The sequence below is a fragment of the Schistocerca americana genome, chromosome 2 (genome assembly GCF_021461395.2).
Source record: "Schistocerca americana isolate TAMUIC-IGC-003095 chromosome 2, iqSchAmer2.1, whole genome shotgun sequence".
NCBI classification, from domain to species: domain Eukaryota; kingdom Metazoa; phylum Arthropoda; class Insecta; order Orthoptera; family Acrididae; genus Schistocerca; species Schistocerca americana.
Genome location: NC_060120.1, coordinates 42,855,814 through 42,883,489, shown reverse-complemented (window position 1 = coordinate 42,883,489; position 27,676 = coordinate 42,855,814). Strand labels below are relative to the sequence as shown.

The window sequence follows — 27,676 nt, the reverse complement described above, 5'->3', positions numbered from 1 at the left end:
GAATACATTGAAAGCCTCTATGAGGGTGAAGATTTGTCTGATGTGATAGAAGAAGAAACAGGAGTCGATTTAGAAGAGATAGGGGATCCAGTATTAGAATCGGAATGTAAAAGAGCTTTGGAGGACTTACGGTCAAATAAGGCAGAAGGGATAGGTAACATTCCATCAGGATTTCTAAAATCATTGGGGGAAGTGGCAACAAAACGACTATTCACGTTGATGTGTAGAATATATGAGTCTGGGGACATACCATCTGACTTTCGGAAAAGCGTCATCCACACAATTCCGAAGACGGCAAGAGCTGACAAGTGCGAGAATTATCGCACAATCAGCTTAACAGCTCATGCATCGGAGCTGCTTACAAGAATAATATACAGAAGAATGAAAACGAAAATTGAGAATGCGCTAGGTGAAGATCAGTTTGGCTTTAGGAAAAGTAAAGGGACGAGAGAGGCAATTCTGACGTTACGGCTAATAATGGAAGCAAGGCTAAAGAAAAATCAAGACACTTTCATAGGATTTGTCGACCTGGAAAAAGCGTTCGACAATATAAAATGGTGCAAGCTGTTCGAGATTCTGAAAAAAGTAGGGGTAAGCTATAGGGAGAGACGGGTCATATACAATATGTACAACAACCGAGAGGGAATAATAAGAGTGGACGATCAAGAACGAAGTGCTCGTATTAAGAAGGGTGTGAGACAAGGATGTAGCCTTTCGCCCCTACTCTTCAATCTGTACATCGAGGAAGCAATGATGGAAATAAAAGGAAGTTTCAAGAGTGGAATTAAAATACAAGGTGAAAGGATATCAATGATACGATTCGCTGATGACATTGCTATTCTGAGTGAAAGTGAAGAAGAATTAAATGATCTGCTGAACCGATTGAACAGTCTAATGAGTACACAGTATGGTTTGAGAGTAAATCGGAGAAAGACGAAGGTAATGCGAAGTAGTAGAAATGAGAACAGCGAGAAACTTAACATCAGGATTGACGGTCACGAAGTCAGCGGACGGAGCAAGGAGGACATAAAAAGCAGACTCGCTATGGCAAAGAAGGCATTGCTGGCCAAGAGAAGTCTACTAATATCAAATACCGGCCTTAATTTGAGGAAGAAATTTCTGAGGATGTACGTCTGGAGTACAGCATTGCATGGTAGTGAAACATCGACTGTGGGAAAACAGGAACAGAAGAGAATCGAAGCATTTGAGATGTGGTGCTATAGACGAATGTTGAAAATTAGGTGGACTGATAAGGTAAGGAATGAGAAGGTTCTATGCAGAATCGGAGAGGAAAGGAATATGTGGAAAACACTGATAAGGAGAAGGGACAGGATGATAGGACATCTGCTAAGACATGAGGGAATGACTTCCATGGTACTAGAGGGAGCTGTAGAGGGCAAAAACTGTAGAGGAAGACAGAGATTGGAATACGTCAAGCAAATAATTCAGGACGTAGGTTGCAATTGCTACTCTGAGATGAAGAGGTTAGCACAGGAACGGAATTCGTGGCGGGTCGCATCGAACCAGTCAGTAGACTGATAAAAAAAAAAACAGGCCATCGATACGTTACATAAAAGTACTGCACATACAATAAAGTTATGAGGTTCAGCGTACACCTGCTAACAGACATCAAAACACATTTTTGTTCTCGTATTTCAGTTAATCTGTCCATGGCTGATTTTGACGGTGGAATTGAAAACAACGCAGCAGTCCTATTATATCAAACACTTGCCCGTCAGAATGTGATTTGATGATACAACGAAACACTTTAGTTACTGGAACAAACATTGAGTTATGTACTTGGTGAAACTTTTCCAGGACGTAAATAACAGGGGGAGAAAAACCTTAATCATACTTTACATTCACATAACAGCCAAAGCGAAATTCTCCAAAATTTTTAAATCTGCTGACACTTGATTAATCAATAATCAGGAAGAGAATCTCTAATAAGTGATATGTAAGATCAATCTTTTAAGTCTGGTATTCAGCCAAATCTGAGACATCTAAAATATTTGACTTCATACATGTGCAGAAACTTCAGAAATAGTAATTTTTAAGCAACTTGAAGACACACAATTGATCAAATAAGAAGTGCAAAATCCTTTTTGTTGTGTAATAGATGTTATTTTCTTTTTCAGGGTCATTTCTGGGAGTGCCTTAACAGGACATTCGAAGGTGAGTCTTGCACTACGTGTCATCCCTGTTATAAATCATATAATGAAAGAGAAACCAGTGTAGAAGTCACAAAACAAAATGTGAATAATTTTTTTTCTGGAGCAGTGTGTTCTACGTAACGTGGAACCTGCTAACAGTTCAAAAATTGTTCAGAATATAGTAAGAAAGATTTTGATAAGCGACAATTCTCAGTTAGATAAGATTTTGAATAGATGCTACTTTTTCTACAAAGATATTGAAACAATGTCAGTTTTTTAGTTTAAATTGTATGATGTATTTTATTCAGATCTCACGATAGCTTTTTAAATGACAAGTGGGATGACAGTGTTTGGAGTTACGCATTTCGAAGAAATGATTGGGCAAAATGTCACATGTCGTGTAGAAGTGTGACGGCGCAGTGCTGTTTGCACCTGACAGTGGAGGTGAAAATTATGGTGTCCTGTTTGTCAGTGGAAAACTACTTGTTCGAAATAAACTGAACAGTGGGTTACAGGCAGACGTGTAGTGAACATGGCAGTCGGTTGCGAGTTAACCGGCTTTGAACGAGGACGGATAATTGGTGAGGGCCCGTGGGTGACATAATATCATAAGAGTTTCAATAGTACGGATTTCCAATGTCAACAATGTCTATTGTAGGCCTACAACGTCTCCCAGCCGGTATTTCCACACACGTAAACCGCTGCATAGTACGACCACAAGTGTTTGGCGTGCGTTCCTCAAAGGAGCGGGCAACAGGCCACCGAACTGAATGCAGGGCCTCAGGAACCGAGTTCTGCCAGGAAAGTACTGGATAAATATGTCGCATAGGCTTCAACATCCAATACCAATTCGTGTCACAGTGCCTTGCCATGGCTTTGGGCCACTCAGTTTTTTCTTACTGCAAGTGACCCACTATCTCTCACATCTACATCTGACGAATGCCGTTAAAAAATACATAATTATACATGGTGTCCCAGGAGGAATGGTCAGTATTCAGGCGTATTACAGGAACAACCTTTCGAAGGAAAAAGGTCTGGTAAACTTGGGCGCTAAAATTCATACTTCAAGAACAATGAGCACATCTTTATCTTCGAGACAGTGAAACAAATGTGATCTACTGAAAGCTCTTAAAATATGCATTTCAGAGCCTGTTGCCTAGGGTGATCGCTCCTGTCACCTCCTTGACTGTTGATGATTCCTCCAGGGACACCTGGCATTTAAAAGAAACCGTAAATGGTTCAAATGGCTCTGAGCACTACGGGACTCAACTTCTGCAGTCATTAGTCCCCTAGAACTTAGAAATAGTTAAACCTAACTAACCTAAGGACATCAAACACACCCATGCCCTAGGCAGGATTCGAACCTGCGACCGTAGCGGTCTCGCGGTTCCAGACTGCAGCGCCCAGAACCGCACGGCCACTTCGGCCGGCAAACCGTAAATGGCTGAGATACTTCGGTTACTACAAATTAAAGATACAAGGTGAGATCCGTAGTCTCGTAATCTAGTCTCCACAACAGCTGACAAAACTTCAGTTCTTAATTTATAATCGAGTCTCAAACAGAAACGAAGTTGTCGTAGGAAGGAATTTTAAACGAAATTTTTCCAGCGATCTCGTAGTTTCATCTTAATACACAATGGCTCGTAATCTTGTAGGTTCAAGTTCTGAGGAGGCCGCAAGACGTGTTCGGGTAGCGCAGCCCAGACAACGTAACGTTCCACAGTCTCGGTTTGGCCCGCATATTTAACTTAGTACGGACCTTGGCAGTGATCGGCTACCAGTGTTTTTATAATTGAGGTTGTTGTGCTGGGCGTTCACAAAGGGGGGGAGGGGGGGGGCAGCATACGTAAGACACGGCCATCGCCTTCTCGATCTCCGTGTGCCAACGATTCAGTGGCAGTAGCTCACCGGCCGCTGTGGCCGAGCGGTTCTAAGCGCTCCAATCCGGAACCGCGCTGCGGCTACGGTCGTAGGTTAGAATTCTTCCTCGGGCATGGATGCGTGTGATGTCCTTAGGTTAGTTAGGTTTAAGTTGTTCTAAGTCTAGGGGACTAATGACCTCAGATGTTAAGTCCCGTAGTGCTTGGAGCCATTTAATTTGGCAGTAGCGCGGTATACTTCAAAGTTCACACAATGGAGGCGCCGCAGGAGAAGCAGCAGTGATACCGCTGGCGTTGACGGAGCCAATCAGGTTTCAACCCCAAGTGATTAAGTCGCGACGTCGCGGCCCGAAAGCGAAGTCGTCTGGTGGGCCTGCCGGAGAATGGAGCAAGTCTCCTCTCAGTCGCGACGCTGTCACTGTGATAGTGTTTACTGGAGATGAACTTTGGCTACGGATCTGCACACGAGTGATTACGCTGATTACGCTGGGACACAACACAGTCAGTATCAATCCTTTCTTAGTTCTCTTTGAGTTACTGGGAAATATTGAGTCTTCTTCATAGTACGCATCTGTTTTCACCTATCGATAAAATGGCGGACATAAATTACTCATCTGAATCCAAATCATGAAAAATGTGTGCCCTAACAAGAATTATAATTATTCTCATGAACACGAAGTTGGCTTCGCCCGTTTATAGCCACTGTGTTACCTTTCAACCTGAAATAGACCTCGGGATACGATGCAGATAAATGGGCATTCCTCCCCACAGTTGGTGGTATCATATTCATGTTAACTGGTTTCCTCAACATGTAACCTAACTATTACCTTCTAACTTAACGTAAACTTTGGGTTATGCTACACTCTACAATCTACATTCTAAATGGTAGTATATAAGCATAATCTGATGATGGCAGAAGTAGAGAGGATATAAAATGTAGACTGGCAATAGCAAGGAAAGCGATTCTGAAGAAGAGAAATTTGCTAACATAGAGCATAGATTTAAGTGTCAGGAAAACGTTTCTTAAAGTATTTGTATGGAGTGTAGCCATGTATTTAAGTGAAACATGAACGATATATAGTTTAGGCAAGAAGAGAATAGAAGCTTTGGAAATGTGGTGCTACAGGAGAATGCTGCAGATTAGATGGGTAGATTATATAACAAATGGCCCGCATCTCGTGGTCGTGTGGTAGCGTTCTCGCTTCCCACGCCCGGGTTCCCGGGTTCGATTCCCGGCGGGATCAGGGATTTTCTCTGCCTCGTGATGGCTGGGTGTTGTGTGCTGTCCTTAGGTTAGTTAGGTTTAAGTAGTTCTAAGTTCTAGGGGACTTATGACCACAGCAGTTGAGTCCCATAGTGCTCAGAGCCATTTTTTTATATAACTAATGAGGAGGTACTGAATAGAATTGGGAAGAAGAGGAGTTTGTGGAACAACTTGACTAGAAGAAGGGACCGGTTGGTAGGACATGTTCTGAGGCATCAAGGGATCACCAGTTTAATAATGGAGGGCGGCGTGGAGGGTAAAATTCGTAGAGGGAGACCAAGAGATGAATACACTAAGCAGATTCAGAAGGATGTAGGTTGCAGTAGGTACTGGGAGATGAAGAAGCTTGCACAGGATAGAGCAGCATGGAGAGCTGCATCAAACCAGTCTCTGGGCTGAAGACCACAACAACAACAACGGCAAATACCGATAGTGTTCTACTACTGTTAGTGCAGAGGTGACATCACACGCCACGTCATTATCGCCTCACCGATGCAAGCCGAGGTCTGCTATCGACAGCTTCAAGCACCTCAGTTACCGATACCGAAGTATCAGGAATACTTCGTCAAATTTTTTGCCTGGAATGTACCGCCGTATGGCAGGGAATCATGGCTAGTCCGAAACAGTAACAAATACTTGGGTAATTGTGAAATGCTGTTGGGGAGAAACAATTTAAAAGGAATGTGGCTTGAAGAATGACGAACGAGAATACACGATGCTATCTAAAATATCCAGATATCTGTGTGTAATATGGAATTGACCACTAGATGGCATGAGAGATGGACGCCAGTATAGAAGGAGGCGGGGGATATTTTGTTGTCGGTAGAGATGCAGTAACAGTACAATTGGTCTTTCGGGAGAGCCCAATGACTTCGAACGTGAACTATTCATAGGATGTCACGTAACAGATGCATTAGGAGAATTTCAACGCTTCTGCAGGTGCCAATTTTGAAGTGGGCACGCGGAGGAACAGCGATAGCTAAACCGAGACCAGGCAGAACTCATGTATTGACAGTCAGGGAGCATCGAGCACTGGGCAAGGTGGCGGTATAAAATCGCATGAAATCAGAGGAAGGAATCGCTCTTGAGTTCCGAAGTGCTAGCAGCCGTCCGGCCGGCATAATAACTATTGTTAGGGTGTTGCAAAGAATGGTGTAAAATGGTTGAGCAGCTCCTCGTAAGCTACGTCTTTCTATGGTGTAAGCGATGCTTGATGTGGTATAAAGAGCGACGGCCGCTGGACGGTAGGTAACTGGAAACGAGTCATTTGGAGTAGTGAATCACGCGATACCATGTAGCAATTCTATTGAAGGTTTTAGGTTTGGCGGATGTATGGTGAGCATTGCATGCCATAATGAGTAATACCAACAGTGTAGTACAGAGGGCTTAGTGTTACGGGATGGGAGGTCTCCGTTGTTAGGATGTTGTCCGTTTAGCGTGCTTAAAAAAACTTAATACCGAAGGACATGAACACGTTTACAGCATTGTGTAGTGCGTATAGTAGAGGAACAGTTCGCAGACGATGATCGTATTAGCATGACGGTGTCCGCTTTCATAAAGCAGCATATGGTGAAGCTGTAGTTTACGGACAACAACGTTTCCAGAATGAGATTTTCACTCTGCAGCGGTGTGTGCGCTGATATGAAAGTTTCGACAATAACATTCCTGAAATCGATGTTCTTGCCTGTAGTCACGATGTGAAAGCGTACTTCCAAGAATAGTGAAGAAAATAGAACTGGCGGAAATGACGACAGTGAGGAAAACGACTGGGACGTATACGTCGCAGGAACTGCTGGTAACAAGGCGTTCTTGAAGGCAATATCGCAGAGAAGAGAGAGAGAGAGGGGGGGGGGGGGATAAAAATAAAAGTTGGAATACTGGATGACGTTGAAAAGCTACGAGTGTATTAAGGGAAAAGCAGAGGAAAAAGGCGAGTGGAGAGCATGCAGTTGACACGTACTGTAAAATTAACCAAAGAAGTGCTAGGAAGAATGCTGAATCCCGTTCTCATTGTACTACTGAAAGTTGTCGCTATATGATAAGAACTGCAGTGTCGTCTCTCAACAAGTTGGGGATCTTCAGCATTATGGGCGCGCGGGATTAGCCGAGCGGTCTGAGGCGCTGCAGTCCTGGACTGTGCGGCTGGTCCCGGCGGAGGTTCGAGTCCTCCCTCGGGCATGGGTGTGTGTGTTTGTCCTTAGGGTAATTTAGGTTAAGTAGTGTGTAAGCTTAGGGACTGATGACCTTAGCAGTTAAGTCCCATAAGATTTCACACATATTTTTTTTTTTTTTTAGTATTATGTGGCTATTCCATTAATTAAGCGTGTGTTTCTTAATTTGTATCACCGATGAATGTTGTTTAGTTTATTTGTGTCAGAACTTAATTTTTTGTACTTATACCACTTATGTGTTATTTTATCGGAGTGCTTGCTGTCTGTAACGCTGACCTTTGGTGCCACTGTGTGGGCGCTCTTACTGGCTATTGGCATCGATTTGATTTTTGTTAAAGTTTAATGGCCATCATTGCGACCTCTCACCGTGACTTTATCGTACTTTTACTCAGCAGAAAATGTGACAGGGCGCTGACCATTCTGCTGCACTGCTCATGTATTTTTCTTCTTTACACGCAGTGATTTAATCTTAATTTATTCAGTTTCTCTCTCTCTCTTTCCTAAACACAGCACACACACACGCGCACACACACAACACACACACACACACACACACACACACACACACACACACACACACACACCTGCGCGCACACACGAAGGTAACTGCTTAAAGATTTATATTGCGTTGTACCACAGTAGGGTGCTACATTAAGGACAGGTGAAGAATAGTGTAGTTCATTATTTCTTCAATTTTTATACTTGTGAATGGTACTGTTGTTTTCGAGATGAGATTATTGTTAACAGACTTGACAAATGGGATGAATGCACGTTATTGGGTATCTTCCAAACCTAAGTAGCCTTTTTTCGGACACATCTCTCCTATGCAAATCTTGCAGGGATATCTGTTCCACCTAAGTTCTATTAGTCCATCTACTTCCTTGAACGTCATGCACACCGCTTCGCCCTCAATATGCTTTTATCTTCTATCTCCTTCTTATCATCTCATCAAATTCTCACCTCTCCTCACTCATACTGAACACTTTCGAACAAACTTGACCATCCTCAAACGCCCCGACATTTACCCATCCTACAGACTATATGCCGCCACCCCCCCCCCCCCTCCTCCACCCAAAATCCCATCTCATGAGATCTTTCCCTATCCCGTTTTTGCCTTCACATCATAGCCTTACAGACACTCTCATGTAACCTTCCCTTTCTGTCTTTCATATCCTCTTTCTCTGTCGAGATTATGGCGTTTCCTTCACTTTCATGTAACCGTCCCTTCCTATCTTCCATATACACTTTATCCATCGATACTACCCATCAGCCCTACAAACTTATACTCTCACCCTTCTACCGTACTCAACACCCTCCGCTTTTTCTCTTCAACAACAAAAATTCCCAGGACATGTCTTCCAAGTTTCTTTTTAAGACCAGTGTGCTATATCGTGTTTTAAATGTTTTAAATATATCCTTATTGTTTTCGTTTTACTTTTTTGTTATTATAGTTTTAAATTAAAAACGAAGAAAATCGAGTTCATTCATATTAAACGTTACGTTAATGTTAGCTCTACTATTTTTTAAGAATTTATTGTAAATATCTCAGCTTTTAACTTAGTGCTTTCTTCATCTTGTCAATACACTTAACATGCCGCCCATACAGGGCGAGGGGGGGTGAATGCCACAAAATAAGAGAACACGTGTTGCCGGACAGAGGCGCGCCGCGCGGACCAGTGGCCGGGTCGCAGCTGCTGCGCGCTTCCGCAGTCGCCGCTCTGCCAGCAGGCCTGCCTGGCCGCCTCCTCCCGCGCTGACGTCACCGCCGCCTGCCGCTACAGCGACGAGATCTCCTTCTACTCCTGCCTCGACATCCAGAAGGTACTCACGCATCTCGCCACCGTCACTCTTTGCTGCGCAACTGCTCAGTTATGTACAGCTGCACATCAACAACTGTCCGATCCTATGACAAGTGTCACACACACTTACAAAAACACTGGACAAAACATTTGTTACCCTCCCGGAGAAATATAACGCAAATACCTTGTAACATGGCCTCAAAGCTGTAATACTGCCCTGAATTCGGTGACTACTAGTTTCTTTAGGTATATCATACACAGCTGAAGTCGTCCATACGTGATTAGATCCTGTTGAGATAGAGGGTTGTTGACTGCTACTTTTCGACCTCTTTTTCCAAATACACCACTGGCCATTAAAATTGCTACACCGAGACGAAATGCAGCTGATAAACGGGTATTCACTGGACAAATATATTATACTAGAACTCACATGTGATTACATTTTCACGCAATTTGGGTGCATAGATCCTGAGAAATCAGTACCCAGAACAACAACCTCCGGCCGTAATAACGGACTTGATACGTATGGGCATTGAGTCATACAGAGCTTGGATGGCGTGTACACTTACAGATGCCCATGCAGCTTCAACACGATACCACAGTTCATCAAGAGTAGTGACTGGCGTATTGTGACGAGCCAGTTGCTCGGCCACCATTGACCAGACGTTTTCAATTGGTGAGAGATCTGGAGAATGTAGTGGCCAGGGCACCAGTCGAACATTTTCTGTATCCAGAAAGGCCCGTACATGACCTGCAACATGCGGTCGTGCATGATCCTGCTTAAATGTAGGGATTCGCAGGGATCGAATGAAGCCGGCCGAAGTGGCCGTGCGGTTCTAGGCGCTGCAGTCTGGAACCGCGAGACCGCTACGGTCGCAGGTTCGAATCCTGCCTCGGGCATGGATGTGTGTGATGTCCTTAGGTTAGTTAGGTTTAACTAGTCCTAAGTTCTAGGGGACTAATTACCTCAGAAGTTGAGTCCCATAGTGCTCAGAGCCATTTGAACCATTTGATCGAATGAACGGTAGAGCCACGGGTTGTAACACACCTGAATTGTAACGTCCACTGTTCAAAGAGCCGTCAATACGACCAAGAGGTGACCGAGACGTGTAACCAATGGTACCCCATACCATACGCCAGTATGGCGATGACGAATACACGCTTCCAATGTGCGTTCACCGTGATGTCGCCAAACACGGATGCGACCATCATGATGCTGTAAACAGAACCTGGATTCATCCGAAAAAATGATGTTTTGCCATTCGTGCACCCAGGTTCGTCGTTGAGTACACCATCGCAGGCGCTCCTGTGGTGTCACCGCCAGACACCACACTTGCTAGGTGGTAGCCTTTAAATCGGCAGCGGTCCATTAGTATACGCCGGACCCGCGTGTCGCCACTGTCAGTAATTGCAGACCGAGGGCCACCACCCGGCAGGTCTAGAGAGACTTCCTAGCACCCGCCCCAGTTGTACAGCCGACGTTCATAGCAATGGTTCACTGACAAATACGCTCTCATTTGCCGAGACGATAGTTAGCACAGCCTTCAGCTACATTTGCTACGACCTAGCAAGGCGCCGTATTCAATTGATAATTAATATTATGAAGCATGTACCGTAACGAGAGATGTTCTACAATTGTGGATTAAAGTTAAGTATTCTACCAGTTACCTCCTGTTTTGCTAGTCTTATTTCTCTGACCTATTCCAGACCTAACGCCAGTCAGCGTGTAATTAAACGCGTGCATTTCGGCCTCCTCTAGAAAAACAGTGTTGGCTCTTCTGCCAACACTACAGCTCCTGTCTGTGATGCAGCGTCAAGGGTAACCGCACCCATGGTCTCCGAGCTGATAGTCCATGCTGCTACAAAAGTCGTCGAACTGTTCGTGCAGATGTTTGTTGTCTTGCAAACGTCCCAATCTGTTGACTCAGTGATCGAGACGTGGCTTCACGATCCGTTGCAGCCACGCGAATAAGATGCCTGTGATCTGGACTGCTAGTGATACGAGGCCGTTGGGATCCAGCACGGCGTTCCGTATTACCCTCCTGGACCCACCGATTCCATATTCTGCTATCAGTCATTGGATATCGACCAACGCGAGCAGGAATGTCGCGATACGACAAACCGCAATCGCGACAGGCTGCAATCCGACCTTTATCAAGGTCGCAAATGTGATGGTACGCATTTCTTCTCCTTACACGAGGCATCACAACAACGTTTCACCCGGCAACGTCGGTCAATGCTGTTTGTGTATGAGAAATCGGTTGGAAAGTTTCCTCATGTCAGTACGTTGTAGGTATCGTCACCGGCGCCAACCTTTTTTGAATGCTCTGAAAAGCCAATCATTTGCATATCACAGCATCTTCTTCCTATCGGCTAATAAAGGAGACAAACGTATTCAACCGTACTATTACAATCGTCTTTTGACTGTTGAGACTTGTAATACTTATTTTTTAACAATGTCTGAAGTAAAATTGTGAGCCTTGGGTTCGTAGGCAGTATGTCATAAGGAAGTTCCTGTGGCTCTGGAAGCATGCTTTGATAATCGGACGCTGACGGCAAGCAAGAATTCTGAGTTTTAGTCCCTGTCCAGCACAAATTTTCATGTGTCTTAAGTAGGTAATATCCTTATACCTAATGCAGCTAACGTCCGAAAGATTCTACAACTGTGAATAAACTTCATAAAAATGCCTTGTACCATCTGAAATGAGGCACTATCGCAGTTTACCGGACTGAACAACACGGCTCCAATCTGCTGCTGTCTAGCTTCTGCGTTGTTTGGCCCATTGAAGACGTAGAGGTTTGTGTGTCGCAATGAGTGTACAAGATATTGTACTCCAATTCTCCACTGCGTGAAATTCGCTTTTTAGAACTCTCTCGGAAATTGGTTTATATCGAGCTTTAGTTATTGACAGCAGCAGTTTGTCGCATTTGAAGTCGACTGTCGTTCACAAGAACTAACACTCGTCCCTGTCGTTTACGATGTTCTGGTGACCACTGTTCTTACGCCGAGTTACGCGGCTGTGAGGGGGACACCATTCCTTGTTGAGATGTTGGGCAGTCCGCACTGATGATAGGAAGACCTCTGCCAGCCGGTGTGGCCGAGCGGTTCTAGGCGCTTCAGTCTGAAGCCGAGCGATCGCTACGGTCGCAGGTTCGAATCCTGCCTCCTGCTTGTATGTGTGTAATATCCTTAGGTTAGTTAGGTTTAAGTAGTTATAAGTTCTAGGGGACTGATGACAGCTGTTAAGTCCCATAGTGCTCAGAGGAACGCACGAAAAGAACGAAAAGTTTTGTGTAGAGTAGAGTTTTGCACGCTCCAATTTCCAGCCTGCTTAGCCCGCCACGAGCTAGACCGCCGGTCCCACTGCTGGGGCTGGTGAGCTCTGCGCTCCCCCCCCCCCCCCCCCCCCCCCCACCCTCCGCCTCAAATAGCGGCGGGCCACCACGGCCTGCCTACCGTACCGGGGCGCGCCTTGCATCTGATTGCAAACTTAAGGTCAGCAGAAATGTGATTTTGACGTGGTGGCAGTGGAGCCTTGGGTTGCCAGGTTTTCGAATTGAAAACAAAGGAGAATATGTAAATTGCTAACGTGTTGTGCCATGTAGGACCCAACATTTCGCTATAAACTTTTACTACTGTATTTAAGTTTTATCTTCGATGAGTCCAATGCAATATTTATTCTCAGACATTTAAAATACATAAAACACTTGAATGTACAAACATGGCTACAAATATAAACATAGGCTTTCCCGGCGTGTACTACTGATGAAATCTTCTTGGGTTTCCCCTGAGGTGGCTGCCTTCAATTTCCGCGACGTTCTGATGAGCGTCGTACTCATCATTTTCCATCGAAAAACATCGTCATGACCAGAAGATGATGAGAATGACACTCATCCAATCGTTGTGGAATTTGAACGCAGCCATAAGAATGGAAGACCGACAAGATTTCGTCATGTTTCCAAATATTTACAGTGCATTCATAAAGAAACTTAATATGACATCTTTCAGGTATATGAAAAATTCTTTACATGTTTCACTGGAATTTGCTACAATTTGCAATTCGGCTTTAATGAGTTCAACAGACCTTCTGGTACCCACATCAGTCCACTTACTGTTCATAACTGAATACACGCTCGGGGGCATTAGCTACTGGGATACTCAAAATAGAACAAATTATTTATTTCAAATTCTGTATACTAATTTCTTTGCATTTAGAATCACCAAGTACTGCTACGAATTTCACACAATCATTACCAGAAGGAGTGATTTTATCACTTAAAATTACCCTGGAGCTAAGTCAGTCATCATTTGGTTCATCTTCATTTACATGAAACTCAAAATATTGTACATCTTGTACCTCACTGAAATTAGTTTCTTTGATTGTGCAAAGACGAATAGTTAATCCACATAGTCTGTGAAATATTGAAATGCTTGAGTAACTATGAATATAATGTGAAAAGGAAACTATTTAAATTACTTTCTTTTGATTTTTTAACATTTGTACCTAACAAGTTCAAATCTTTGTGTGTCCCACTTCCAAGAAAATTATCTGGCATATTTTCTTAAAAAGTTCCTTTACATCAACATAAGTTTCGTAAATGCTTAGATTTGCGTTTTCTATGTACCTAGAACTTTTTGAGAGAAACATTGACATTGGCTCAAATGGCTCTGAGCACTATGGGACTTAACATCTATGGTCATCAGTCCCCTAGAACTACTTAAACCTAACTAACCTAAGGACAGCACACAACACCCAGCCATCACGAGGCAGAGAAAATCCCTGACCCCGACGGGAATCGAACCCGGGAACCCGGGCTTGGGAAGCGAGAACGCTACCGCAAACATTGACATTGATAAAAGTTAAAGTAGACTAGAAAAATCAGGTCTTTCCCAGATTAATCATCACTAAAATGATTGTGTAAAATTCAACGATAATCCTCAAAGCTTTTAATGGCATCCCAATTGTATACAACCTTAACCACAGCAAGTGTGAGCGATAGCCACCTAATGGCCACAAGCCTCAATATTTCTCAACACTGCCGGCCGGTGTGGCCGAGAGTTTCTAGGCGCTTCAGTCTGGATACCTGGAAGTGGAGAGGAGGGGGGGGGGGGGGGAGCAGTGAAGTGAGATGGAAGGAAGAGAAGGATTTCGGATTTCTGGTGAGACAAGTGTAGTGTAATATCAGTAGCAGTAGAAAATGGAGTAAGTGATTCTGTTGTTAAATTACTCGCTGTTCTCATTTCTGCTATTTCTCATTACTTTCGTCTTTCTTCGATTTGCTCTCAATCCATATTCCGTACTCATTAGACTCTTCATTTCTTTCGACAGATCGTGTAATTCTTCTTCACTTTCGCTGAGGATACCAATGTCATCAGCGAAACTCCTCATTGATAACATTTCACCTTGAATTTTAATTCCACTCTTGACCCTTTGTTTTATTTGTGTCATTGCTTCTTCAATGTGTAGACTGAATAGCAGGGCCGAAAGACTACATCCCTCCCTTAGATCCTTTTTAATCCGAGCACTGTGTTCTTGGTCGCCACCCATTGTTCCCACTTGTTTCTTGTACATATTGTATACTACCAGTTTTTCGGCATTGTTTACTCCTATTTCTCTCAGGATTTCGAACGTTTTGCGTCATTTGACACTGCCTAACGCTTTTTCCAGATCGCAAATTCTGTGACCTTGTCGTGATATTTCTTCAGTCATATTTCCGTGGTCAACCATAACATCAGGACTGCCTCTCTGGTGTATTTAACTTTCCTTATGCCAAACTGATCGTCATTTCTCTGGGTACTGTTCATGTCCCCGCCTTGGATGCGTCCACGTCATCCTCCCTAGTTATCTGTCTATCTAATACTAACCATTCACTGTCTTTTCGTCTCTTCTTGCACTTGTTGACTCTTGCAGTCTCGGGAACTGTGTGGATGGAGTTGTTCCGAAAGTCTGATGGTATATCGCCATACATTTTACACACCAAAGTGAATAATCTGCGATAATGATCGAAGCAGAAGAAATGAATTAGAAGTTATGTTGTGGCCGGGACTTGAACCCGGGTGTTCTTGCTTGCCATTCAGAAATGCTAATCGTTACACCAGCACAGCACTATGGCTACCGTTGCTGCACGAACTACCCAAGTTGAGCGCCCTCCCCAAAACAAACTTCAAATTATAACTTCCGCTTACTTTCCGTTACATTGTCACTATTTCCAGGGCCGCAGCCCAAATTTTAAATCATTTCTGCTGCTTCGATCATTATCGTAGATAAAATGAGACTTAAATGTCTCAGGGATAAATATAATTATAAGATATGTAAGATCACCTATGGTACAGGACTTTCCCGTTACGTCCAACGCTGGGGTGCTATTCCAATGCCGGAGAGCCCTGGCATTGTGATTGTAGCGATGCCTTTAATTCTCTCAATGTATGCTTGCTTTGCACCATCTGCATATTAAGAATCTCTGAGTAAAGACATTGCGTAACGGCTACTGCTTACATCTCCACTCTTTTAAGTATGAGAAACACCTATGTTGATACTGTAACTAGGTGGAAATCGGCACCTTGATCACTCACGCAAGCTCAAACAAGTACTGAAACAAGTCAACCTGCCGAAGTATATTTGAAAGTACTTACCAAATTAAAATGGTGTGCCAGATGGGGAGTCGAACCCACAAAATTTTCCTTTCGTTGGTGATTGCTCTCCGACATTTTCCTAAAAAAGATAACTATTAGCTTAAAAATACGTAAGTATTCACAAATGCATAGTACGTTTCCAACATACAAATTACTCAAAAACCACTGATCAATAAGTCACTGCCAGACTGCGACCTTTCCCTGCTAGCATTTGCTCCAACCGAAGTTAGCACCTATGCGCTGCTAGTACAGAGTGCTTATCTACATTTTCTTTTTGCCTGCTTCACTTCCCTGCTGTAATTGTATCATCAGTTTCTTCAGCAGCAATCTATTCCACTTTTTCGGTTCAGCTTATAATGTTTAAAAACGTTGTCGTACACCCTCTTCCTGAGTGCAGTGAAGGGGTGCTCAGATACGAGCTATCCAGGCCTGCATAAATGTCGGAGATTTGACCACCAAAGCCAATGATTCTGGATTCGAATCCCGGTGGGACACATTGTTTTAATCTTCCAGGAAGTTTGCGATCAGCACAAACTTAGCTGCGAAGTGAAAATCAATTCTGGAAACTATACTCTGTACATTTAATCGAAATACCAGGAGGACAAATACAATGATCTACAGACGGGCGAAGAACCCAACACACCAGACAAGTTGGCCCAAAATGCAGCCTGAATGCACAACCTGCCGGACTCTGGAAGAGACGGGCCAGCAAGATGCGTCAGTCCACCCGGGCTGGTTGCGCTCATCCAGAATCAAAAACAATGTGTCGTAAAACTCCCAACGTTTTCTGTAGCTTCGCTACAGTTGCACTGCTAAGTGGCTGGCCTGTATAAGGCATTTCGTCTAAGAAAATGGCATCCGACTTATTAAAGAGTTTTATTCAAATGTTGACACAGTCACGATCGCAGCTGGTTTCGACCACGGTGGCCATCTTCAAGTGTTAAAAGCGCCGTTTGGTGAACACATGTTAATTCGCTGATAACGCTTGATGTATGTCAGCAATTTGAAGATGCAAATGAAATACCTGGGAGCTTATTGTTCCATTATAAATACGGAAAGACGTTGTACAGTGTGGGATGAAACATAATATTGTCTTTTCCTAGGCTCTGTAGTGACGATAACGGGGAGTAATGGAAACGAACTCTCTTCCTTCAGAGGGAGTTGTAATAGTCAGTACTGAAATATTTGAATGATCAGTAGGTTCAAAATGGTTCAAATGGCTCTGAGTACTATGGGACTTAACATCTGAGGTCATCAGTCCCCTATAACTTAGAACTACTTAAACCTAACTAACCTAAGGACATCGCACACATCGATGCCCGAGGCAGGATTCGAACCGGCGACTGTAGCGGTCGCGCTGTTCCAGACTGAAGCGCCTAGAACCACTCGGCCTCACCGGCCGGCGATGAGTAGGAAACCAGAAAAGATGTAAGGCAACTGATGTTTATGTGGTACTTTGAAAAGGAAATGAAGGAAGCAAAGGACTGTTATTGTTTGTTAAAGACAGAAAATTAGCACAACACGATGTATTCATAATTCAGCAGCGGTAGCTAAAAGTGAACAAGATTTGGGTCTTGTGCTAAATGTAATGGAACATTTGCTAGCTATTATAGGCCCATAAGTAAGAAGGAAGCACCACAGGTGGGCACAAGGAGGACTAAATGTTACAGCCAAGAAAGATAATCTTTTCGAGAGATACATGCATTTTGATAGCTGGGAGGCAGAAGACATAGACGTAACAGGTATATACAAGGCGTGGAAGCGACGATAATACTAAAAAGGCTTATAAGAAGACATAGCGGTTAAGTCAAAGAATATAGTAGTAAAAGTTTTGTCTAGTTTAAAGTGTACTGCAGGGAGTCTGAAACGTACTACAATCAGCACAGATCATCAGAAAGTACACGGCAAGGACATCAATATACTCGTAACCAGTTCCTTTTGAAATTAAAACCATCCGGTTGCAATTCGTTTATGTTCTTGAGGAATTTCTGATTATATGATTACGACTCAGCTGCTGTGAAATTTACAGCTTGTATTACATTGCAGTCAGATTTTATTATTATTATTCTTTGTCCTACAGCTTCACTTTCATATGCATTCGACACATATTGAACACACTTCCATCTCGCCATCCCTGTCTCCACCTCATCCTCCCTCATTTATCTGTCTATCTAACACTACCCATTCACTGTCTTTTCGTCTCTTTCTCCCCACTCACTGTCTTTTCGCCTCCAATGTCCCACTTCTCTTTGTTCATTTCCTCCACTCCTTCCTCTGACTATATGCCCCTCCCCCACTCTCTGTCTCTTCATCCCCCTCTCCCTTTTCCATCTGCCCACAACCCTGCCCATCTTCCTCCTGACTCATCCATACCTGCTTCCTCTTCCGCCCCCCCCCCCCCCTTCTCTCTCCATTTCCTACTTCTCTTGCTCTGTCCAGTTTCCACTCCATTAGTCTCAATCTATCCCCAGCGATATTCTTCGGAAATTGTAGCCCCTGCAATACATTTCAGTAAAGCAGGGTGATACTTTTCCCACAATGCACTAGTCATGCAGCGGAGGTTAAACATCAGGAGCTTGAAATTCATATATTTGCCTTTTATATATAAGCCACCATGCAAAGCAGGTCGATAAAGCAAACCGGTACTACGCAACGCAACACACATGCCATTCAGGGCAGCCTACACGTCAGGGTCCTCAAACACTGATTCCAGCTCATGCCATGTAGGCTGTCCTGCATAGCAGGTTTATTTGGCAGTCTGGTACTGTTCTCACAGATGCCTGTCATATAGGACAGCCTATACACCAGGAGCTGCAAAAATACGTTTCTACCTATATATCTGTATTGGAATTAGGATGTTGTAAACGCCACAATGCTGATCCCAGTGAGGCCTGCTATTCATGTGCAAAGTTTGGTTGTAATCGATTCAAGAGTTTCACTTAGTATTATGTACGAGGGTTGGAACTTTTACAATGGCAACTACACTCCTGGAAATTGAAATAAGAACACCGTGAATTCATTGTCCCAGGAAGGGGAAACTTTATTGGCACATTCCTGGGGTCAGATACATCACATGATCACACTGACAGAACCACAGGCACATAGACACAGGCAACAGAGCATGCACAATGTCGGCACTAGTACAGTGTATATCCACCTTTCGCAGCAATGCAGGCTGCTATTCTCCCATGGAGACGATCGTAGAGATGCTGGATGTAGTCCTGTGGAACGGCTTGCCATGCCATTTCCACCTGGCGCCTCAGTTGGACCAGCGTTCGTGCTGGACGTGCAGACCGCGTGAGACGACGCTTCATCCAGTCCCAAACATGCTCAATGGGGGACAGATCTGGAGATCTTGCTGGCCAGGGTAGTTGACTTACACCTTCTAGAGCACGTTGGGTGGCACGGGATACATGCGGACGTGCATTGTCCTGTTGGAACAGCAAGTTCCCTTGCCGGTCTAGGAATGGTAGAACGATGGGTTCGATGACGGTTTGGATGTACCGTGCATTATTCAGTGTCCCCTCGACGATCACCAGTGGTGTACGGCCAGTGTAGGAGATCGCTCCCCACACCATGATGCCGGGTGTTGGCCCTGTGTGCCTCGGTCGTATGCAGTCCTGATTGTGGCGCTCACCTGCACGGCGCCAAACACGCATACGACCATCATTGACACCATGGCAGAAGCGACTCTCATCGCTGAAGACGACACGTCTCCATTCGTCCCTCCATTCACGCCTGTCGCGACACCACTGGAGGCGGGCTGCACGATGTTGGGGCGTGAGCGGAAGACGGCCTAACGGTGTGCGGGACCGTAGCCCAGCTTCATGGAGACGCTTGCGAATGGTCCTCGCCGATACCCCAGGAGCAACAGTGTCCCTAATTTGCTGGGAAGTGGCGGTGCGGTCCCCTATGGCACTGCGTAGGATCCTACGGTCTTGGCGTGCATCCGTGCGTCGCTGCGGTCCGGTCCCAGGTCGACGGGCACGTGCACCTTCCGCCGACCACTGGCGACAACATCGATGTACTGTGGAGACCTCACGCCCCATGTGTTGAGCAATTCGGCAGTACGTCCACCCGGCCTCCCGCATGCCCACTATACGCCCTCGCTCAAAGTCCGTCAACTGCACATACGGTTCACGTCCACGCTGTCGCGGCATGCTACCAGTGTTAAAGACTGCGATGGAGCTCCGTACGCCACGGAAAACTGACTGACACTGACGGCGGCGGTGCACAAATGGTGCGCAGCTAGCGCCATTCGACGGCCAACACCGCGGTTCCTGGTGTGTCCGCTGTGCCGTGCGTGTGATCATTGCTTGTACAGCCCTCTCGCAGTGTCCGGAGCAAGTATGGTGGGTCTGACACACCGGTGTCAATGTGTTCTTTTTTCCATTTCCAGGAGTGTATTTATTCACAACCGCTACAAAAGAGTTACATGTTTGCACGTGTTACTGTCCTTCAAAGTAGTCACCAGCGTTGTGTAGAACCCGTTGCCAGAGATGTGGTAGGCGTAGTACACCGTTAGCAGAGCCTGTTCTGTTGATGGTGCGAATGGAGCGGTCTACTGCCTGTCGAATCTCTGGAACAGTTCTGAAGCGAATGCCACGAAGTGGTTCCTTCATCTTCGGAATCAAATCGAAACTACATGGACTTAGTCCAAGTTTGGGGAGTATGGTGGATTGTAGAGTACTTCCAGTCCCATAGATCGAACAGAGCAGCCACAGCTTGCGCTGTACGCGCCCACGTATCATAGTGCAAAATGATGGGTGGGTTGCACAGAAAGTGTCGCCGCTTCTTTCGCAAAGTTGGTTGGAGGTGATGCTCTAAAAACGAACAGTACCACTGTGCATTGACGGTCTACCGCGGAGGAACGTAATGCGTTAGGATAACACCGTCACAGTCGTACACGAGAATTGCCATAACTTTCACCATACTGGGGCTCTGACGAACCTTCGCCTTTCGCGGCGACGTTGGTTTGACGCTTCAGTTTTGGCTTCATGGCATTCGCTTCAGAACTTTTTGAGAGATTCGACAGGCAGCAGACCGCTCTATTCGCACCATCAACGGAACAGTAAAGCATCCCTGCCGGCCGGTGTGGCCGTGCTTCTAGGCGCATCAGTCTGGAACCGCGTGACCGCTACGGTCGCAGGTTCGAATCCTGCCTCGGGCATGGATGTGTGTGATGTCCTTAGGTTAGTTAGGTTTAAGTAGTTCTACGTTCTAGGGGACTGATGACCACAGATGTTAAGTCCCATAGTGCTCAGAGCCATTTGAACCATTTTTGAAAGCATCCCTAACTCTCTTGTGGATCCCTTTTTAGGTACTCCACGTCGACGTCTGCTCGTAGATGCGTATCCTTGGTAGGTTTTCCGGCTTTACTGGGACCGATGACCATAGCAGTCTGGTCCCTTTAATCCCCCCAAACCAACCAACCGGCTTTACTTCCCGGCGTGACAGCGACGACTCTCCGATGAGGTGCGGACCTTGTGTTTTGCTATTACTGCGAGTCTTGTAAATATTGCTTTTATTTAGTAATTTGCCCGGCTAAGAGTAACAAAAGTTCATATTAAGCAGTCCGTAAAACACGTAAACGTTCAATTCAGTTAGCGTGCTAGTTAATGCGTACGCTTTCCGCTAGATGGTGCTGACTTACTGCTGAATAGCTTTGGTTCCGTAAAACCTTCACTGATTTGTACTAGGTAAATGAAATAAGTACAACACTCTTGTATTTCACTTTCACTCTATATTAAAGGAATAAGATGGTGATGGATGATGGTCTGTTTAAAAGGTTCCTAGCCTGGATGAATCTAAGTAGTCCGCAAATGCCGATATGCATGCGCTCTACGTCCAGATTCGCAACTAACGGCACACGACACTCACAAAAGTCCACACGTTAATACCTGAATACCGGTACCTCTGAAATCACTCGTATCGGCAGATAATTTGCGTTTCTGTCGTCTACATGTCCGTAAAGTTCCAATCTAGCACTAAAGTCCTAAAATCCCCTTAATACTCCGTTCTACCAAAAGTCAGAGATCGTGCACTACATCACTTTTAATCTCCGTAATATTCTAACAGTTTATCGTGAATCTGAACACGATAAAGTCCAATCTAATTATTGTCTTGCTGACTGACACGGGTTCCCCGCCCTTTAACGAAACAAACAAGGAAAAAAGGCGGCAATAGTGAATATCAGGCCTTTCTGTAGGTTTTTCATCACAAGAGTTTAACGTCAGTGCCTTCTCCATCACGGAGCTTCCGTGGCTTTGCTGTACTTAGACGTTAGATTACTTGCGGATATACTATAATTTTGATCTGCAATTACCGAACTCTGATTCTACACTATTTTTCCCTCTAAAATTCTATTCTTAATTTTAAATTATTCTTTCTATAGCTTTTATCACTGTAAACTGAACCGAGGTGTTACAACAGGCTCTGCTAACGGTATACTACGCCTTCCACATTGGTTGTGAATAAATACAGGGTGATTAAAAAATCAGTATGAATTTGATAACTTAATAAACCACGGAATAATGTAGATAGAGAGGTAAAAATTGACACACATGCTTGGAATGACAAGGGGTTTTATTAGAACCAAAAACAACAAAGTTCACAAAATATCCGACAGATGCGCGTCGTTTGGTGATGATCGTGTGCTCAGTCGCAACTTTCGTCACGCTCGGCCTCCCAGGTCCCAAGACCTCACTCCGGGCGATTATTGGCTTTGGGGTTGCCTGAAGTCACAAGTGTATCGTGATCGACCGTCATCTCTAGGGATGCTCAAAGACAACATCCGACGCCAATGCCTCACCATAACTCCGGACATGCTTTACAGTGCTGTTCACAACATTATTCCTCGACTACAGCTATTGCTGAGGAATGATGGTGGACATGTTGAGCATTTCCTGTAAAGAACATCATCTTTGCTTTGTCTTACTTAGTTATGCTAATTATTGCTATTCTGATCAGATGAAGCGCCATCTGTCGGACATTATTTGAACTTTTGTATTTTGTTTTGGTTCTAATAATACCCCATGTCATTCCAAGCATGTGTGGTAATTTGTACCTCTCTATCTACATTATTCCATGATTTATTCAGTTTTCAAATTTACACTGACTTTTTGATCAACCGGTTGTCGCCACTATTTAAGTTCCAACCCTTGTACAAAACAGATGTGACATAAGCAGGTGGAGGGTCGTTAGTTTAATTTCATTTACCTATTCATGTTGGACAAATTGCTGCCCCATTTAGTGACTGAGAATGAAGGAAATAACAGCATTAAAAAGAAGAAATTTCTCAGTTCATAGCACACTGTTCTTTTGCTATTACAGGCTAGCTGCTAGGAGCGCTATAATCGCTGTAGCTGTCAAATAGTTCAATTTTATGTCCCTGTAGGGTTCCGCGACTGTTTGATGTTTGTCACAGATTGGCTCAACCTCACTGTATCGCGAGCCACCCACACTTGACCAGAGGAGGGAGGAGGAGGAGGAGATCAGTGTTTAACGTCCCGTCGACAACGAGGTCATTAGAGACGGAGCGCAAGCTCGGGTGAGGGAAGGATGGGGAAGGAAATCGGCCGTGCCCTTTCAAAGGAACCATCCCGGCATTTGCCTGAAGCGATTTAGGGAAATCACGGAAAACCTAAATCAGGATGGCCGGAGACGGGATTGAACCGTCGTCCTCCGGAAGGCGAGTCCAGTGTGCTAACCACTGCGCCACCTCGCTCGGTCACACACACACACACACTTGACCAGAGGCCAATAGACTGGCTCAACTGCACTGTCTCGCGAGCCACCCAGACTTGACCAGAGGACGAGAGACTGGCTCAACTGCACTGTCTCGCGAGCCACCCAGACTTGACAGGACGATAGACTGGCTCAACTGCACTGTCTCACGAGCCACTCAGACTTGACCAGAGGTTGACAGACTGGCTCAACTGCACTGTCTCGCGAGCCACCCAGACTTGACCAGAGGCCGATAGACTGGCTCAACTGCACTGTCTCGCGAGCCACCCAGACTTGGCCAGAGGCCAATAGACTGGCTCAACTGCACTGTCTGGCGAGCCACCCAGACTTGACCAGAGGCTGACGGACTGGTTCAACTACACTGTCTCGCGAGCCACCCAAACTTGACCAGAGGCCAATAGACTGGCTCAACAGCACTGTCTCGCGAGCCACCCAGGATTGACCTGGAGAACTGATGACCTTAGCTATTTAGTCCCCCTTAAACATCCCAACAACCACCACCACCACTTGACCAGAGACCGATAGACTGGCTCAACTGCACTGTCTTGCGAGCCACCCAGACTTGACCAGAGGCTGATAGACTGGTTCAACTGCACTGTCTCGCGAGCACCCAGACTTGGCCAGAGGACAATAGACTGGCTCAACTGCACTGTCTCACGAGCCACCCAGGCTTCACCTGGGGAACTGATGACCTTAGCTGTTTAGTCCCCCTTAAACATCCCAACAACCACCACCACCACTTGACCAGAGGCCGATAGACTGGCTCAACTGCACTGTCTCGCCAGCCACCCACACTTGACCAGAGGCCGATAGACTGGTTCAACTGCACTGTCTCGCGAGCCACCCAGACTTGACCAGAGGCCGATAGACTGGCTCAACTGCACTGTCTCGCCAGCCACCCACACTTGACCAGAGGCCGATAGACTGGTTCAACTGCACTGTCTCGCGAGCTACCCAGACTTGACCAGAGGATGTTAGACTGGCTCAACTGCACTGTCTCGCGAGACACCCCGACTTGACCAGAGGACGATAGACTGCGTCAGCTGCACTGTCTCGCGAGCCACCCAGACTTGACCAGAGCCCACAGAACACAGGCTTGCCGGGCTGGGACCTGCTCGGTGTACGAGTCTAGTTGTACGGTTTGTGCGCCGGTGACGGCGAGACGGCAGCAGGTGCGGAGGCGCTGAGGCGGCCCGTGTTTCAGGCGGGGGACGAGTGCTGCGGCTCGGGGCGGACGCCGGCCTGTCGCGAGGCGTGCCGCGCCGTCTTCCGCGCCAGGGGGGCGGGCGCCCACGCGCCCCCGCAGGAGCTCCTGGACGACGCGTGCTCCGAGCACAGCCCGCGCGTGCTCACCTGCGTCCGCCAGCAGGCTGCCGCCTCGCCCACCATAGACCCCAGAAACTGTGAGTAGCGCCAGTCGTCTTCTTTTTAACTGCTGTGCAATCTGAGCCCAACTACCTGAATAATTTAAATCAGGTCCGAGAACTGTCGCAATTCGGCTTGCTCGACAGCTTGTAGGGTGTGGTTGATTTCTGCTGTACAGTAACCGTGTCGTATTTCATTAACATTTTGAAACATTTGCTTAAGTCTAATTTTGATCTTTACGTGCTCCACAGCTGTAAAAAGACACGTTTATTACGTCGCAACCTTTTTAATTAACATCGTCATGCTTGCATGGTAACTCACCAACACATTTTCATATGTTAATTATTATTCATATCATACATAAATTGCTAGAAAAAAATTAGTACACCCTTTCAGATGTTTCCAATTCACTCAAGATTTATTGTTGCAAAAGTGCATATGGAGTATATGATACGATATTACATTTACGGATTAATAGCGCAAGCAGTTCCAAGGTAGTACGTGGTATAGACTCCACTGGCGGCAATGCAGGCGCTGACTGGCATCCAGTCGATAGTACAGATGGCGAGCACTGGCCTCGGATACGTTATACCACGCCTCATCGACCTGTTCACGTGGTTCTGCAAGAGTTGTTGGTTGAAGAGTCGCATGAGGCACTTCTCGTCCCAACATATCCCACACATCTTCAATTGGAGACACGTTCGGAGATCGTTCTGGCCAGGGAAGCTGCTGCACGTCTTACAGTACAAGTTGGGTTTTCCGGGCAGTGTGTGCGTGACCATTATGCTGTTTGAGCAACACACCACCTTCCTGTTGCAAGAACAGGTCTAACAACACTAACTAGCACTCCTGAAAGAAAGGAGTGCTAGTTCTCCAAGGGTTCGCAGGAGAGCTTCTGTAAAGTTTGGAAAGTAGGAGTCGGGGTACTGGCAGAGGTAAATCTGTGAAGACGCGGCGTGAGTCGTGCTTGGGTAGCTCAGTTGGTAGAGCACTTGCCCGCGAAAGGCAAAGGTCCCGAGTTCGAGTCTCGGTCCGGCACACAGTTTTAATCTGCCAGGAAGTTTCATGTTCGCGATTTGTTTGAAGAATATTCTGTACAGTTCTACCGAATGATTTGGCCACCCAGATCGTGCAAAGTGTACCTTATCGAACATTTATGGAGTAGAATCGAGAGGTCAGTTCGTGCACAAAATCCTGCACGGGGAACACATTGTCAATTATGGACAGCTATGAAGGTAACATGGCTCAATATTTCTGCAGCGGCTTCCAACGACTTGCTGAGCCCATGCCATGTCAAGTTGCTGCACTAAGCAGTGGAAAAAGAAGTCCGACACGATATTAGGAGGTATCTCACGACTTTTGTCACCTCAGTGCAAGTGCGAGGGAGGTGACTGTAAGCCTAGTGTACTGACGGACAGGGACCGTGGGTCGTTGTAGACAGTCGCATGAAGTCAGCAGAATGAATCAGTCGTCAGTTCAAAAGGCCTACCAGCGGTCCAGGTAGCACAATGACCGTGCGTAAGGGGTTAAAATAAAAGTGGTACAGCGATGGAGTAGATTCTGACAAGCCACACATTTCTGAAGTCAGCCCTAAGTTGAACTTGGGGTGCTTTAAAGACCTGCGTCTCGGGACAATAAAAGACTAGAAACAAGCGATCTGGAGTGATGAGTCGCGCTATATCTGCAGAAATCCGACGGAAGGGTTGGTTTTAGCGGTAACGTAGAGAAGTTTACCCAGCGGCATATGTAGTGCAAGCAGCAAAGTCTGGAAGGAGTGGTGTTAAAATACGGGACTGTTATTCGTGAATAGGTTGTAGTCACGTTGTTGTGCTTAAGAAAACGCGCAACGTGGAAGGATATGAACACATTTTACTGTATTGTGCATTGCGTATAGTTGAGGAACATTTCAGAGAGGATGATTGTTGAATGAACATGGGCAGTGCAGTCTGTCAGAAAGCATCGTCTGTGAGGTAATCGTTTGTGACCAGTAGCATTCTTGAAATAGACCGGCTTGAATCCAATGATGACGTTTGGGATTAAGAACGTCGACATCTCTCTAACCCGCAGAGTCCAACAACACTACCTTCTCTGGTTTCGGCTCTCGAGGAAAAATGTTTGCCATTCTTCCACAGAAAAATAGATTCTTCATTGAAAGCGTTCCCAGCAGAGTTCAAGCTGTCATAAATAAGAGTGGTAGACACTCCTATATTAATCACCACTAACAAATATCCGGATACCTTTGAAAAAGTAGTATATGTTTGTCTCCGTATCTTCGACACCGGAAGAGAGAAAAAGAATAATGATAAAGTAAAAGCAAATGGTCGCTTGGAGCACATGAAGCCAGTATCTTTGGTTACAGCATTTTCAAAAGTCTTCGAGAAAGTAATGTACTCAAGAGTGGTTAGCCATCTCAACAGTAATGGGATACTTAGTAAATCACAGTTCGGATTTCAAAAAATGCTGTTCCATTCAGACAGCAATATACTATTTTAAATAGTAAAATGTCACCAATAGGAATTTTCTGTGACTTGTCCAAAGCATTTGATTGTGTGAACCATGACATTATGTTGCAGAAATTACAGTTCTATGGTATAAATGGAATAGCATATGAGTGGTTTAAGTCGTACCTACAGAACAGGAAGCAAAAAGGTTCCTTATATGGGT

At 45.4% G+C, this 27,676-nt stretch overlaps 1 protein-coding gene across 1 annotated transcript in view; it reads left to right on the top strand.

Moving 5' to 3' along the window:
• The window catches only part of LOC124593770 (reversion-inducing cysteine-rich protein with Kazal motifs-like), a 386,189-nt gene that overhangs the window by 263,198 nt on the left and 95,315 nt on the right, over positions 1 to 27,676 (top strand). Inside the window, exons 4-6 of the mRNA XM_047132119.1 lie at positions 2,139 to 2,175; positions 9,126 to 9,289; positions 24,852 to 25,050. Coding sequence (XP_046988075.1) covers positions 2,139 to 2,175; positions 9,126 to 9,289; positions 24,852 to 25,050 — 400 coding nt within the window. The remainder of the gene's footprint in view (positions 1 to 2,138; positions 2,176 to 9,125; positions 9,290 to 24,851; positions 25,051 to 27,676) is intronic.